This window comes from Xenopus tropicalis, chromosome 7 (genome assembly GCF_000004195.4).
Source record: "Xenopus tropicalis strain Nigerian chromosome 7, UCB_Xtro_10.0, whole genome shotgun sequence".
Classification (NCBI taxonomy): Eukaryota; Metazoa; Chordata; class Amphibia; order Anura; family Pipidae; genus Xenopus; species Xenopus tropicalis.
Window position 1 is genome coordinate 104472550 of NC_030683.2, and position 17809 is coordinate 104490358.

A 17809-nucleotide genomic window follows, 5' to 3' on the forward strand; every position below is an offset into this window, starting at 1 on the left:
CCTAAGCATAAGCCAGATACAGTGGCAGCTTGCACCCCAACAGCACTGTCATGAAATGATTCAGGGCCACCACCATGTCCGTCATGAAATGCTTCAGGGCCACCACCATGTCCGTCATGAAATGCTTCAGGGCCACCACCATGTCTGTCATGAAATGCTTCAGGGCCACCACCATGTCTGTCATGAAATGCTTCAGGGCCACCACCAAGTCTGTCATGAAACGCTTCAGGGCCACCACCAAGTCTGTCATGAAACGCCTCAGGGCCACCACCATGTCTGTCATGAAATGCTTCTGGGCCACCACCAAGTCTGTCATGAAACGCTTCAGGGCCACCACCAAGTCTGTCATGAAATGCCTCAGGGCCACCACCATGTCTGTCATGAAATGCTTCAGGGCCACCACCATGTCTGTCATGAAATGCTTCAGTGCCACCACCATGTCTATCATGAAGTGCTTCAGGGCCACCACCATGTCTGTCATGAAATGCTTCAGGGCCACCACCATGTCTGCCATGAAATGCTTCAGGGCAACCACCATGTGTGTCATGAAATGCTTCAGGGCCACCACCAAGTCTGTCATGAAATGCTTCAGGGCCACTACCATGCCTGTCATGAAGTGCCTCAGGGCCACCACCAAGTCTGTCATGAAATGCTTCAGGGCCACCACCATGTCTGTCATGAAAAGCTTCAGGGCCACTACCATGTCTGTCATGAAGTGCTTCAGGGCCACCACCATGTGTGTCATGAAATGCTTCAGGGCCACCACCAAGTCTGTCATGAAATGCTTCAGGGCCACTACCATGTCTGTCATGAAGTGCTTCAGGGCAACCACCATGTGTGTCATGAAATGCTTCAGGGCCACCACCAAGTCTGTCATGAAATGCTTCAGGGCCACTACCATGCCTGTCATGAAGTGCCTCAGGGCCACCACCAAGTCTGTCATGAAATGCTTCAGGGCCACCACCATGTCTGTCATGAAAAGCTTCAGGGCCACTACCATGTCTGTCATGAAGTGCTTCAGGGCCACCACCATGTGTGTCATGAAATGCTTCAGGGCCACCACCAAGTCTGTCATGAAATGCTTCAGGGCCACTACCATGTCTGTCATGAAGTGCTTCAGGGCCACCACCATGTGTGTCATGAAATGCTTCAGGGCCACCACCAAGTCTGTCATGAAATGCTTCAGGGCCACCACCATGTCTGTCGTGAAATGCTTGGGCGCCACAGTAGGTTACAAAATGCATAATGTGTCTGTTGTTCCAACCATGGAAATATAGGGTGTGTTTTTCCAAATTGGGTATGGTGTTTTGGGAATGTGGCTACAAAGTGGTAGTGGCCAAATATTCAATTGTAACTTGTGTTCCTATTTCAGCTTTACAAATGTTGTGAGATCTAGTATACTTTTCCTGTAACCACTGATTTTATGTTGAAGAATGGTGGCCGTTGTAGTCCTGTAGTATCTGTGGGGGAAACAGGCCTTATAAATGTATAAATAAATGTAAGAATGAGCATACATATTGCTAAAGTTCTTAAACTTCCTCACAGAATCAGCTTTTTTTCAGCCTTTGTGTCCTATTAATAGAGGCACAGGCTTGATGCAATATCAATATCCCACTACAAGATTAATGTGCATACGGAGGCACCATAGCGCTTGCACCTTTGCCCCAGCTATTCATTAAATCTGCAGTCACGGTTCTTCATGTTGTGGCAGGTGAGTCACACTGTACTCAACTCCCAGCAAACTAAATATAGTCTGAGGAGTGTACACCTGCCTGTTTGTATATATTCTCACTATGGGATGCATCTGCGTGGGTCAATTACTCTGTCAAATATGAGGGCATAAATGAGAATTCACAGGGATGTAGCTGAGACACATACAAGAAGGCATCTCAGTGGCGTAGGCAATTAGTTCCACGCATTTGGAGTGATCTCTGATGGCAGCGTTACATGTGAGTAGCATCAGATTGTCTTGTGTAACCAAATGATGCTTTAATATTAGATGCAGAGCAGAGGGTATTAGCAAAACATTCCCCATGCTTCTAATCTGCACTGTTTGTTGATTAATGGGGATGCAAACCTTCAAATAAATTGTTGCCTAATTAAAGAAATTGTAATTCTAAGCCACCTTAGAATAACGTAGCAAAAGCCAGACAATACACAGACCTGAAAGGAAGCATGCAAGACTGACTGCTGCTACATTGTTTCAAGAGACAGAACGAATAGTTCAGAAAGGGAGTGACACAAACTGCTTTCAATAGCAATTACATTTACAAAATAACGCTAAAACCATTGATATTGTTTAATGAATATATATATATATATATAAAATTTTTAGCATTACATTCTCTTTCATTGGGCAATATTTTTTGGGGGGTTTACAGTCTGTTTAACTGTCACAGACTCCCTAGTCACTTAATGTGTATTAGTAGATTGGACTACAACACTATTTGGGGTTATGTAATAATATACTGTATAATTTTATCTGCTGGGCAGTGTACAAAGTGCAAAAAAGGGTTTATTATGCACTTCTGTAGAATTGCTGAATGCCTCTCTGCTCTGTTTCAGAGGATAGAAACCTGTGGCTACCCCTGTGAATAGAGTGCTGTCTGTGTTCAGCAGCAGTCTATTCAAGAGGAATAGGGGGAAGGCACGTTGGCGTCCCTCCGCTTGCATGCTACCCATTTGCATCATTCAGGCCGCTGGCTGCGTTGCTGCACCCCTTAGTGCTCTTGCACTTACCTTGGGGAATCGCAAAGGACTCCAACTAAGTTTGCTTAGCTGAAATAACCCATAGCAACAAATCAGCAGGTAGAACTTACTTGGCAAATGTTTAAAAAGAATAATCTTATTGGTTATGGGTTATTACACCTGGGCAAACTTATGTCTTTTAGGTTGTATGTATGTGAGGACATATGATTATGGGGAGGAGAGGAACAAATTTGCCCCTCTCAAATTACCTATAGCAAATGCTGCTATACTGTAACTGTAGCAGTCAGCATTAACTGCAAATATGTTGAACTAACTCTGCCCTTTTACTTATATAACTAAAAGAGGTTAATGGGAACTTAAACGTGATTGGGCCAAGGTGTTCATAAGTGAATAACACTCCAGTCAAGGGTACAGTCAGTTTCTGTAATACATCATTCTGAATCATATAAAGAGAATATATGATAGTGTTTGTTTTTCCAATTCTTAAGATGAATGAATATCTCTTTTATAGGAGTTGAGGCAGACAGGTAGAAGGGTGCATGTAGATGGATGTAGCTGCCATTAGAGCTCTGCACTCACAGGCTAACATTAGTCACTAGCTTGAGATTGATTTTATAATGCAGCTTGCTGTTCTTACTACTCACTGTAGACACAAATACTGATAAAATTTGTATTATATGTACATTTATAGGGGTAGTATATTTATGTGTATTATATATGTGAATTATATATGTGAATTATCGAGGAACAGTGGATAGTATGGAAGACTTGGTCTTGGGTCTGATCCCGACAAGGAGGATTTGTTTGTCCCCCATCATCCCTTTGTAATACTAGCAGGCAGACTTCCGGCCACACTGCTGCAGGATTCCAAATAGACTAGGGGTCAGGCCTCCTGGTGCAGTGTATATAATAGAGAAATTAGACTTTATGTTTCACTGGGGTAGGCACTAATGTAAATGATAAATATTCTCTGCAAAGTGCTGGGTATCATGTCAGTGCCCTATACATAAAGGCTGCACATAATAAAAGCTGAATATCTAATACCAGTCCTGGTGCTTTGCTAGCCTTATGATAGCCAGTGTTATGCAGACACATTCCTGTATTGATGATAAATGCTAACAATTTCATTTAAATGAGTTCTATGCCTGTGCTGTAATTCTACTTAGTTTTTCTGTGTTATCAGGCTGCAGACATCCAAGATAAAGCTAGAAAAGGCGTCCGGATGTTTGCAGGTTGTGCAGGTTGCTAGGTGAGGGGCTGCCATCTTCCCACAGCTCCACAGTTAGATGTTAAGGCAAAGGGCTCAGAGGAGCAAGCATAGAGAACAGAATAGATCAGAACACTCCTTTTACTTAGTGAGCTCCATAGCGTGTATGCCAGCCAGTTACGCACTACTAAGTCAGGGTGTTGCTATATGAGCTGAAAACATTACTATTCTTTAAAGCTTTCACACATTTCACGCCCTAACCTCTTCCCTGTGTCTGCCTCCGAAGGTGTGGCTGTAAAGGAACAAAGATATTTATTCCAGCAGAAAACACCATAGGCTATTGTTTATTATGACTTGAGTTGCTGCACTGCTGATCAGTATACTGTACTTCAGACTGCTCCGGTTTTTAAGCAGCAGTGAAATGTACATCTGAAATTTAGTGCCACATTACATGGTAATTTTATACGTAACTGGTATTAAAGCAGAGAGGTTTTGACCCTTCTTATTGTTATTGCAAATTAACGACCTTGTAGTTGTTGCAGAGCTACACGCTATATATTTAAATATACTGTATGTACAAAGATTCATAGCAAATGCCATTTAGTGCTCTCACCACAGGGTGTCACTATAATGTATCCACTGACTTCCATGGTATACAGTAAATTTCAGTTCCATTTATTATATACTTAGCAAGTGCTAGAGCACAGTGGTGGAAGTAGACCTCGCTGTCCACAGAATTTCCTCTATAGCCACTGTACTGAAAATGTGACAAAAAGAAAAATACAGCTGGTGTGCCACAAAATGTGAAATTCAGTGAGGAGGCTCAATCACAATGGTGTAGGTTTCACCAGGTCTACTAATAGATACCATGTAAAAATAAAAAAAATCCACTTGAGAGCCAAATGCGTTCTGTGTTGTTTATTAGTTTAGAGATGCATAGCACTACATGTTTCGGACCTCTGGGGTCCTTCCTCTGGTGCAGTATAAAGAACACTAGGGGGCTGATTTACTAAGACACGATTTCGAATTGGAAAAATCCGATTGGAAACAAACATTTTGCGACTTTTTCGTATTTTTTGCTATTTTTTCCGGCGTCTTTACTTGCGCGCCTTTTTCATAGCGTTAAAACTCAAAAGGCGCGACGTTTAGCGCAAGTTTTAACGCTACGAAAAAATCGCGACTTTGCGCAACTTTCGTAATGGCTACGAAAAACTCGCGTTTTTACGCAAAAATCGTAAAGACGCCGAAAAAATCGCAAAAAATACGAAAAAAAATCGCAAAATTACAGATCATTACGAAAAAAACGCAACCGGACGCATTCGGCCCGTTCGTGGGTTAGTAAATGTGCCCCTAGGTGTTCACCTAGTGTTCTTTATACTGCACCAGAGGAAGGACCCCAGAGGTCCGAAACATGTACTAAAAATGTATGCGTCTACTGCAAACTATGTGCACACACAAGCAGGGGTGGGCAGTTTACTATGCACACTGGGCTCCTCAAAAGATTTTTTTTGCAGGGGAGTCCAGTGCAATGCAATGATATTATGCTGTTGCTAGAGAAGAAAGTGCCAAGAAGTAAGCATCCCAAGTGACCCTTAGTGCTTATCTAAAAAACACTTGCACCCCTGGGGAAAGCTGCACTCTATTCCTCACGTCTAAATTTGCTAAACATTAGAAAACACAGGCGAGTCCTGCAGCATGTGTTTCCTGCCTCTCCACAACTTATGAAGCTGAATGAACAGCAAGTTAGGGGATGGGTAGAGTTTAGGGGGGGCACTATATGCCTTGCCACCCCCTTCCTGCAAAACTCTATTTAAGGGGCCTCTCTCTGGTCTTTGCAAGAGCAGGATGCAGCTGTGTGCAGAATGGTGGTTTTTTTTTTTTTTGCACTTTGTATCTGCTATAGAGCCCATGAAGGTGGCAAGTCAGGCTAAGCTTGGAACACCAATATACAGAGAACACAGGGTGACAAGGCACCCACTTTATCTTCAGAACTGTAGAAATCAATCTTTTGCACAAGCATGATGTCTGTGTTTCAAAGTTATTCTTCTGTGATTTATTAAGTTAAACAGGCTGAGGGGCCCAGGAACTGGTTTAGCACCATGTCCTACATCCTTTTTCTCTCATCATGTCTGCCTACAACTGCCCCCTGACATCTGCTCCTCCCTATGTACTGTATCTGCTTTGATCTCTTGCTATGGAATCGCTGTAATGTCAGGGAAGAAAAAGTGACTGGTTTATCAGGTAAAACTAATTTAATCCACTTTGATTTAACAAGCCTTTGCACAGATACATTTATGCTGTTAAAGGGCTCATTAGAATATGCCTTTTTAGATATACAAGGCAGAGCTTTATAGACTAGAAAGTAATGGGTAATTATAGTATTAAAAGGGAATATATGCACATATAAAAGCACAGCCAGTCATATTAAATCTATAGCATAGAGACTGGAAAATGTAAGGACTAAAGTGATCCCTTATTCTGATTACAATGCCCTGTAGTGCACTATTAACATCTGCAGATATGAGCGGCTAGGGGCAGGTATAATATAACTTTATAGATTCTAGACAATTTCCATGCTATTCAGTCCTAAATCTGTTGTGATTTGTGTTGAGGTTGTGATTTGTAGTCACCAAACTGTAAAGTGCTCACACATGCACAAGTCTGCAAAAAATGAAGACTCTATTACAAGGGAAAAACCTCTTCAGCCACAATGAGTCTTCAGTCATCCTTTGATAAAGCTAAGGAAAGCCCCATTTATCCCTGGCCAGAGCCTCCTTTGCCTCGACGCTTGGGGGGAGTCCTTCTTCCTGGGTTCTGCCAAAGTTTTCCCTAGAAAATGTAAGGGCAAAGTACTATTTTAGATGCAAAATTGAGCACAACTTGATGCTTGATATTTGCACCCATACATGCTCCTTTAACTTTACAGCAAGTTTCAATGTGCACCTTTTAGCCTGCTCTGATGAATTAAACAACCAGTGACACAAAGGAACCCTGGCATTATTGACAGCGGTACAATGGTGTCTCCAGGGTTCCACTAGCTGGTTGCATCGACAGCCACAACTGACTTGTGCCAGGTCATTCAGAGACTAATGCCTTTATGTGTGTCACCTTGGCCTGCCCCAATAAATCTAGCTCGACCTAATGCAGGCCACACTAAATTCAAAATGAAGTCTGCTAATCTCTGTGCTTTGAAACAGCTTTTGCACAATGCCTCATACAATGGGTAAAGTGCAAAAAAAGCCAATTGTGACCCTTTTTGCACGTGCACAATGCATGGGGCATTGTAAATATGCCCTTACATCTTTTTCTCTCACCACAGAGTTGCCAGACTAGGAGCAGCCTTGTGTGTCATAACCTAAAACTTACTGACCCAATAATTATTTTTCTAAATACAGTAATATGGTTTTATTCTTAAGTATGTCTTATTAATCTTTTAATCTTGCCATATGATGTGCTTCCTTTATCTGTGCTTTTCTCCAACCCCTTAGCAAAGTGCAAAACAAACACCCCTTTATTTGCTGTTATCAACATCCCTGTTGCCTAACGACAAACTCCTTCTTCACACACTCTGATTTGCTACTGTGCCACCTCTCCAAACAATACCATGCTAGCATAGCGTTGTATCTCCTTACACTTACAACCTGTTGCTTAATAACTGAACTTACTTACCTAAGATGACTTCTCCTATACAGCATAAAGCCTGATAGAAGATTCTGTGCCTCTTTAGAGACCAGGAATAACAGAAATGGCAAGATACATTATTTTATTACTAAGGAATACAAATTTGGGTTGTCCTTTCATGCCTTATGGACAAGTTGAATCCTTCTTGGAGAACATTTCTACACATACCAGACCATTGTGCAATAGTCAAGAAGGAAAGAAGTGAAGGGATCATCCCATACAGCTTGAGTGGTATGTACATGTGGTGCCGGGGAATGGCATGGAAGGTGCACATGCTGTGTGCATGAGAGTGCTACGGAATGTTCCTTAAGTTACCACAAAACATTAGGGAATACAATGAAAGACCTGTCTGGTCATATTGCTTCCCTAAACTGTTCTATTGTTAAAGGGTTTTGTTACAACCCCAAATTATACATTGAAAATCCGTTGGTCAAATGTGGTTTCTACCACCAATATGAGGTTTGAGAACCTCATTACATTACAGTATTTACTGGACCATGGCGGCTTCCCGTTTGGCCTATCCTGTGTCAAACGCACCTGCCAGTGAGGTACAAACCACCAAACCTCTAAAAATCTTATAAAAATACATTCTGTTCCAATATCTTTTATAGCAGAAATCTGGCAATTAGAATGAAAACAATAAGAAACGTATGTGTAAAATCATATTTAACTGTGCTTTAGATGCTTTGAAATATGAGAGCTTTCTCTATTATTTTTTTCTGTCCTCTGAAAGTGCCAAGCTGCACACAGCTTAATGAAGCCTTTGTTCTGCTCACATTCAACACAAGGGCTGAGTCACAAAAGAAAAGAAAAACATTGCCGCTTGGTATGTAACCCAGTCAGAAACCTACCAGACTGAAACCCAGTTATACGATGTAGGAACATTAATCTTATTCTGTTCAAATAGGGACCAAGATGAATTAATTTGATGTGGCTTATGGAAGCAAGCTGCTTAAGCATTATAGTCTTCCTGTTCTTTACTGCGGCCATGGTTGTATTTATACAATATCCAGATAGCCACATGTCGCTGATGACTACCTTAATAAACAGACAACAATACATTCTAATATAAACATATCCAAGCAGAAGCTAAAAGGGAATCCTTCCTTAGTGTATTCGGGAAAACTTCCCCTACTGGCTAGGATTTTGCAGATGCTGGCAACAGCAGATGAGAAATATACTGTAGATGGAGATACCTTGTGTGTATACTATAGAACTGAGCAATGATATAAAGCATTACCAGAAATATAGTTTCAGAGAGCGCCTAGGTACAATTTAAACACATGGACAGAACTGAAGCCCAAGTGGCTAGTAAAGGACGAGGTCTGTCATTTGGCATTGGCCCAAATAATGAGAGGCTGTGTGTTTTTTCTGATTGATAGAATGCATATATAAGGTCTCATAAATGTGTGGAATAGATCAACATCTTTGCTGAAAGACTGATGGCAAGGGCAATGCCTGGACTTGCGTGGGACTATTTGCTAGCTCTTTTGTGGAGGGAATCTGCTTGGTTCTTTAAGATTGCTGTACAATCCAAAAGTTAATTTAAAATGAATTCTATATCAGCCTTCAATCAGTTCTGTCTGTTGCTGGAGAACATCACTGCAATAAAGGGATAGTGCTGACCGAATCTGGAGAGCAGCTGGCTTATACATAGTTACATAGGGTTGAAAAAAGACCAGTGTCCATCAAGTTCAACCCATCCAAGTAAACCCAGCACACTTAACCCACACCTACCAATCTATACACTCACATACATACACTATATATACAACCACTAGTACTAACTGTAGATATTAGTATCACAATAGCCTTGGATATTCTGATTGATCAAGAACTCATCCAGGCCCCTCTTAAAGGCATTAACAGAATCTGCCATTACCACATCACTAGGAAGGGCATTCCCCAACCTCACTGCCCTCACCGTGAAAAACCCCCTACGCTGCTTCAAATGGAAGCTCCTTTCCTCTAATCTAAAGGGGTGACCTCTGGTGCGCTGATTGTTTTTATGGGAAAAAAGAACATCCCCTATCTGCCTTATAATCCCCTCTAATGTACTTGTACAGAGTAATCATGTCCCCTCGCAAGCGCCTCTTTTCCAGAGAAAACAACCCCAACCTCGACAGTCTCACCTCATAGTTTAAATCTTCCATCCCCTTAACCAGTTTAGTTGCAGTCTCTGCACTCTCTCCAGCTCATTTATATCCTTCTTAAGGACTGGAGCCCAAAACTGCACCGCATACTCAAGGTGAGGCCTTACCAGGGACCTATAAAGGGGCAAAATTATGTTCTCATCCCTTGAGTCAATGCCCTTTTTTATACAAGACAGCACTTTATTTGCTTTAGTAGCCACAGAATGACACTGCCTGGAATTAGACAACTTGTTATCAACAAAAACCCCTAGATCCTTCTCCATTAAGGAAACCCCCAACACACTAACATTCAGTAGATAGTTTGCGTTTATATTATTTCTACCAAAGTGCATAACTTTGCACTTATCAACATTGAATTTCATTTTCCAGTTTGCTGCCCAGTTATCTAATTTTGTCAAATCGCTCTGCAAAGCGGCAGCATCCTGCATGGAACTTATAGTTTTGCACAATTTAGTGTCATCAGCAAAAATACAAACAGTTCTGTCTATGCCCACCTCCAGGTCATTAATAAACAAGTTAAAAAGCAAAGGACCAAGGACTGACCCCTGCGGTACTCCACTAACCACACTGGTCCAATTAGAAAATGTTCCATTTACCACCACTCTTTGTACTCTATCCTTCAGCCAGTTCTCTATCCAATTACAAATATTATGTTCTAGGCCAATATTCCTTAATTTGATCATTAACCTTCTGTGAGGTACTGTATCAAACGCTTTAGCAAAGTCCAAGTAGATGACATCAGCTGCCATTCCAGCATCAAGGTTCCTGCTCACCTCCTCATAAAAGGCGACTAAATTAGTCTGGCAAGATCTGTTACGCATAAAACCATGCTGGCACAAACTAATAGTATTGTGAACTGCAATTTATTCAAGTACCCTATCCCTTATTACCCCTTCCAAAAGTTTTCCTACTACTGATGTCAGACTAACAGGCCTATAGTTTTCAGGCTGAGAACGGGATCCCTTTTTAAATAACGGCACCACATTAGCAATCCGCCAGTCTCTTGGCACCATGCCAGACCTCAATGAATCCTGAAAAATTAAGTGAAGAGATTTGGCAATCACAGCGCTCAGCTCATTTAATACCCTGGGATGAATCCCATCCGGCCCTGGACCTTTGTTTACCTTTACATGTTCAAGTCTCTTTTGAATTTCCTCCCGAGTGACCCACGCGCCAGTAGCTAAATTACTAGAACTGGGCATATTACAAGGGAAGCCTTCATTATCTGGCTCCTCAGATGTATAGACAGATGAAAAATAAGAGTTCAAAATTTCAGCTTTTTCCCCGTTCTCATCAACCAACTTACCCCCCCGTGATAATAAAGTTCCCACCCCTTCTTGCTTCATTTTTTTACTATTCACATAATTAAAAAATAATTTAGGATTCTTTTTACTCCTAGCTGCAATATCCCTTTCCATTTCTATTTTAGCTTGCCTGATAGCTTTTTTGCATGCTTTATTTGCTTCCTTGTACCTGATGAAAGTTTCTGCTGTCCCAGCTAACTTGAATGCCCTAAAAGCACGTTTTTTCTTACCAACCTCGACAATAACACTTTTATTCAGCCATAAAGGTTTTGCTTTGCGATGCCTCTCCTTGCTTACAAGGGGGATATACTGTTGTGTATACCTACAAAGCAATGTTTTAAAGATGTTCCATTTTCCTTCTGTGTCTAACCCCATGAAAAGCCTTTCCCAGTTGACACATTGCAGAGATGCCCTTATACTGGCAAAGTCTGCACGTCTAAAATTGAGCATATTAGTTACTCCCTTATAGCGCTGTCTCTGCAGCATTATCTCAAAGGAGACCATGTTGTGATCACTGTTCCCCAAATGCTCACCCACACAAATGTTAGAGATACACAAATGTTACACCGCACTTATGTTCTTCAGGAGTGTAGCCACCAATGCACAAAGAATGAGCTCTGTGCTATATGTTTGCCTGCATACTTCTAGCCCATCTAGACTGCCAAAAATAGATTTGGAGTAACCTTGTGGACCCCAGAGCAACAACTGAATGCAGAGGAAAAATTAAAAAAAACAAAAAACTCCATTGTGCCCAATAGATTTATAACAGAGCTTTTCAATCTGCAGCATCCATCTGAATCTGGCCCATAGCTGTCCAGTGATTCTGGGAGTTGTAGTCCAGCAACAGCTGCAAAGCTGTAGGCTGGATCATAAATAATGAGGCCCACACGTTATTTTGCCTAAAGGCAGCCGTGTAATCTCATACAGTATTTATGTGAAGAGCAGCAGCATCTGTATTCTATGATTGCCTTTTGTAACCATAAAAATGTATTATAAATTAACATGTTATAACATGTCTCCACCATAGCAGGTAGGTGTGACTGTGCCGTTAATTTGCTACAGTATGAGTATCCAGGCTGCTGTGCATTATTAAAATACACCTGTAAGCTACGGGTCCATTCCAAAGCCCAGTGGCTTATGGAGCAATTGAACTGGTACATTTGGTACATCTGGATTTTTTTCAGATTTATATTTGTTTGAAACTACGAAAAAACATATTTCCACGAATGGCATTTATCAAAAAAATTAGAAAAAAAGGAACAGGAACACCAAAGTTTAACTTGTATATACAAAGACTACATAGAGTAGTTACCAGGGAAGCCCCCTACTGACCCAAAGAGGGTAATACATTTTTTTCACAACTTTTTTCCATTCATGCAAGATGCCGGGTCGGACTGGGGGGTGAAGGGCCCACCGGGGCTAACCCCCTAAATCCCCTACCAGGGCCCCCCACGCAATGTCCTCCTCCGAGCGCATAAATTTGATGCGTCAGGGGAGGAGCGGTTGGGAGGGGGAGCACCGGCAAGGGTCTGGTCTGGGCTGCCGGGGCCCACCGGGATTTTTCCCGGTGTCCCGGCGGCCCAGTCCGACCCTGGCAAGATAGATCGCCTAATGCTTACCCAGATCTTTATCATAGGCTCGCAAAAATTTTTTTTTATCTATTTTTTAAATAGTACAGGTGTTTATAATTGGTACATTTATCAAAACATCCAAACTGTAAAAGCACGAATGGAAAAAAGTTGTGAAAAATGTTTTCAACTTGTTGCGCGATAAAAATAACCCAGAAACCATAAAACAAAGAAAGATCTTCCAGTTGTAAAAGGGGCATCTACGTGATCTCTACAGGTTTTAACTGGCATGTTTTTGCATTTGGGATTGTTGCGGTTTTGTTGCATAATAAATCACATAAAGATAAAGTTTTTTTTTGCCTGGGCAAAAAGCCACATTAGGGCTCTCTGCACTAGTGATGTGTACCCCTCTGGGGAGAGAGGGCGGCATCGGGGGTGCTTCTCCCTGAGTACATCTTACACTGTGTGCTGCAGCTAATGACACATGATATCCCTATTATTGTACCAATAATAATTCTCAATGGGCCGAGATCTGTATTCTCTATTGTGCAGTCCCATTCTCTACAAGGTGGGGCCCTCCATCCAGCTGCAATGTTCTGTATAGTGAAAGAAAATGTAATTTTGAGTAACTTTCCATATATACTATATGTTAATTACAAATGTTCTGTGATTTTAAAGGTATTTTTAAATGAAATTTGCTATTGAATGCGGCCTGTTGCCGCAATTCCAGTATGGAGCACAAAGAGTTGCACCTGACATGGGATTGCTAACTTGTCCCTTCCTCTTAGACTGATGCCCCATGGAGAGAGTTAGTCTCCCATGATAGACATCTGCTATGGCAGTCGACTAAACGCTCCGAAATGCCTTTCCATCGGTAACAATAGTACCAGTGGGTAGGCCTTCACATTGCTTTGGTTTTTTTTTTTAAAGTTCCAGTTTGCCCTCTTCTCTCCATCCTTTTCTATATTCCCTGACACAGGGGATGTTGTAAAATGTTGAAACTTTACACTGACACCTTGTGGTCTAACGAAGTAAGGTGCAAATCCCTATGGGGCATCAGAATAAATACAGTGATGCCAAGTGCAGGCAGCCCTGTACTCATCCGACAATTGCAGGTCCAACCTGCACCCACAGTGGGAAAGGGTGCAAAGTGTAAAAAAAGACTTTTGTAAATGAACCCTGAAAGGTTTGATTATAGTAGGTGAGGTGGGAACCCCTCAGTCACCAAGCCACTGAAAGTGAATTTATACAGCTCGCAAAGCCACAACACTTTTAATTACAAATAATTAGAATAAATATCCAACACATTTTATTTGCCATAATAAAATTTTAAACTGTATAAACATTGTGCCTGGCCTGAGTAATTGATATATAACACCGGAGCTTGTAAAACAAGCCGAAATGATTTCTGCCAATGCCAGAATTCATGTTTCCTTGTAGATTTTAATGAGCTGGGGCTGCCAAAGGTCAGATCTAGCAACCTGACAGCTTGTACCTCACACGGAAAATAGCAGCCTGCAGTCCCTGTGCTGTGACGGCCTCAACACCTACTGCTGGAGCACTGTCCTTCCTGCAAAAATATATTATGGTCAGAAGTCTATAGATCTAACAATGGGAACATTAACACTTTGTGTGACTGTCTCAAACCTCAACCATGTGTAATGCTATTGCTAATAGCCAATAGGAACAGCCCTCAGTCTGGATAATCCTTTTCCCTGACTTGGATTATCCATCCATGGCTCTGGGAATACACCCCTACCCTGAAGAGACATAAGAACTTAACAGAGGCATCTAAAGCCACAAAGAATAATCATAGATTCTTTACAACAACCTTATGTGTCAATGGTTTAACTTTCCTATAGATTGTAAGTGATTGACAGCAAGATCCTCAAATCCTTCTTCATTCTCCAACCATCATACTATATGTTTCTTTATATGAATTTTTAGCCTAAAATGCTACTGTATGCTTCTATAGTGAACACAGTGGCGGAAATGGCAATAAATACACCAAAATAGTACCCTGTATAGATTGTGTCCTGATTTTTGGCAGCAACTTTTTACACAGAATCTGACATTTAAATGCACATGACAGATTCTGTAATTCTGAGGCAGACAGAATTATTTATTTACTTACTTATCCTGCCAACAGAACCCACAACTAACATTTATAAGGCAACAAGAAAATTTGTCCACCCTGAAATCCTTTAGCAGTTCCTTAAGTGTAACTGCCAATATCCTCTAATAGCTGTAGGCTGTCACGGTTTCTTGTGAGTGATAAGATGCCAACTGCTAGAATCCTGCTCAGAACTGATATTAAAAAGCACTTGACAATCCAGTGACCTGTAGGAAAGCATCAGCCCTCAGGGCAACAAATTCCTTCATGATCTATAGAAAAGTACTCTTAATATGGTCATGAAATTTTAATATACTTAGATTTATATTATAATTTATACTATAAATGTAACGTGTACCTGTTCCTATGCAAGTCAGCCTTTTTTAATTTAAAAACTATGAAATATTAAACTTGCAAAGAAATATATGGATGTAATTATAGTTTAAATTAATAAAGGTGAATCAAATTATGGTTATGGTCGGCAGCTCTGTGGTTAGGGCAGGGTTGCCTTGAGCTCGCTCTCACTGCACGCTGCACCTTAATAGGCCCCTCTTGTAGATCCTTTGCCATTCTGTGGCCTCCCCCAACTCTCCTGGTCTGGTAGGCATATTTCCTGTCACAGCTGGAGCGCCATCTGAACCAAGGTTTTAATATAACACCAGCAAATTCCTGACTTATGTGCTAAGTATGGTGTTAGATTATTAAAATAACTAAAGTTCTGCAATATAGTGTGGCGAAGAGATCCTTGAAAAATAAATGTAAAAAATGATTTTATATTGATTGGAAACAAATATTTACATAAACATAAATCATAAAGTAGATAAAACACATAAAACAAGAGACTACAATAAACAAAAAAAGGTCATACAACACTTATATACTAGAATACACTACAAGCATACACACTAACTTAACTAAACACAGTAAAATGAAACCCAGAGGCCCAACCACCTAAATAATGATAATCCCACACCACACCTTACCTTATAAACACACTCTATAAAACCTTAACCCTAGAGGATCACACAGTATACCTCTCCTTAGGTTTGATAAGGTGCCAGGTCCATGATGTCAGGATTCCCTCTGGTCTGGTTCAGTGGTCACTCCTCTCCTGGCCCTGAGTCTACCTGTGCCCTACTGAAACCAACTTATTTACAGGAGAGATGGGTGGCTTCTAGAACTTTCTAGAAGTCTCTTCTGGACTGCACTCAAGGACAGGGTAAACACACAGAGCAAACTACTCTGTATTCCCCAGTTAGAACTGGGACTATTTCTTGCCTTTACAATGTCCTCCCAAATTTAATTTTAAGGGTTACAGTTTATAACTACCATATCACATTGCCATTGCCCAGTGGGTGTTAGTATTCTATAAGTATTCAGTATGTAGAATCTGCCCCATGCAAATGAACAGAAGATACCTTGTGCAGAAAGCCAGGGAGTTGCAGCTCTCTTAAAGGAGAATGCAAGTCAAAATGTAAAAAGCATACTGCCCAATAGTCCTCCTATTGTTTAGTAAAAACGTCACACTTTTGGCTCACCTAATCATATATTTACTCAGTCACACTTACTTCACATTTTCTAGAACAGGCAGCCATCTCTAAAAAGGTATTCTCCTTTCCTTTCCCTCCTTGCTTCATACTGCACATGTATTTCATTCCCTCCCCCCCTCCCGTCTGCCAGATCCGCTTCTGATTGGCTGGTGGGCATGTGTAGCTCAGAACAGGAGACAGGATCAAGTTACACACATGCTCAGAGAATAGGAAGGCTGCCACTGGCACCTACAGGAAGGGGAGAGAGATTTCAGTGATGTCACTGTAGGCTTCACACTGCTGTAGGCTGCCGGCACCATATCTCAGAGAAGCAAGCAGGGATCTGGGAATTTAGATATGCAGTAAGTACTTAAAAAGAATGCCTTTAGACTTACTTTTAATTTATATTAACCTTTCATTGTCCTTTAAAGACTTTGGTTACTCTCAACCAGGTATCAAAGATGTACTTTTTTATCCTTAGCTCCAGGATGAACCCGGAGCGCAGATCCGCCATGGTGGCATCCCAGCAGACGACATTCCCTCCTGAGCTCCACCAAAATGGCACAGATATGCCAACCAAGCACAACGTCTTTTCTGATATGAAGAACAAGTTTATGAATGAGCTGAGCAAACTGCCAAGTAAGTAACGCTTCATTTTATCCCAACGCAGCTGCTGCACAAGCTGACAGTTAAATGCTCAGCGTGTGACAAACATAGTTCCTAAATCCCATGTGCGGCGTGAATCGATAAATCTCCATTTGTCCATGAGGAGACATTGTCACGTTAAATTGTTATTGCTATCTAGTTTCTGGGGAACTATGGAAGGCAGCATTAATCACAAGCTTTACCTAGGAACTATGCTGAAAGACAATTTACAGGGTAGCTATTCTGCATCAAATGAAAAGAGAAATTCTTACTTACATACTCATAAGTCACTATGCATATTCATTTACCCTTTGGATATGCTGTCCCCTATGGCATTTTAATGCATATAATTTTTATACAATATGTAGGATGTACCTGACTGCACAATTGGATATCACAACAATGATAATTTGACCAATACGGTTACAGTTGCTGGTATCACAAACCACATAAACAGGGCCATGGTCAATTTTCAAGCTATTCCGTCCTGGAAATTGCTCAGGTTGATATATATTTATGTATATGAATTATTTAATGAAAAGTCTTCTGTTTTAAGCTCCTTCCTTGACTTCTGGAAATGATAGGAGAAGTATGGCCACTGTTATCCCAAAATGAATTAAGACTATTATGGGGCATTTTACAACAATGTTCTGACCCAGTACCGATTCTAAATATCATCTTGGGCAATCTCACAAGAATTAATCCTATGAATGTGGCAGAACAAATGGCTGCAGGGACCACTGGAATGGCCAAAGATATCGTTTTGGGATAACTCTTGCTATATCTTTGGTTAATTAAGATTGTGTGATTGAATAGGCTCCCAAATCATTCTTAAAACATGTATTAAAATTAATACACATTAAAAAGATGTACTGGCTCCCAAAATTGCTTGACAGATCA

General features: G+C 41.1%; 1 protein-coding gene across 1 annotated transcript in view; it reads left to right on the plus strand.

The window, feature by feature from the left end:
- The window catches only part of syt5 (synaptotagmin 5), a 130958-nt gene that overhangs the window by 91576 nt on the left and 21573 nt on the right, over positions 1 to 17809 (plus strand). The window contains exon 2 of the mRNA XM_002938275.4: positions 16746 to 16903. Within this exon, the coding sequence (XP_002938321.1) occupies positions 16753 to 16903 (151 nt within the window). The 5' untranslated portion in view covers positions 16746 to 16752. The remainder of the gene's footprint in view (positions 1 to 16745; positions 16904 to 17809) is intronic.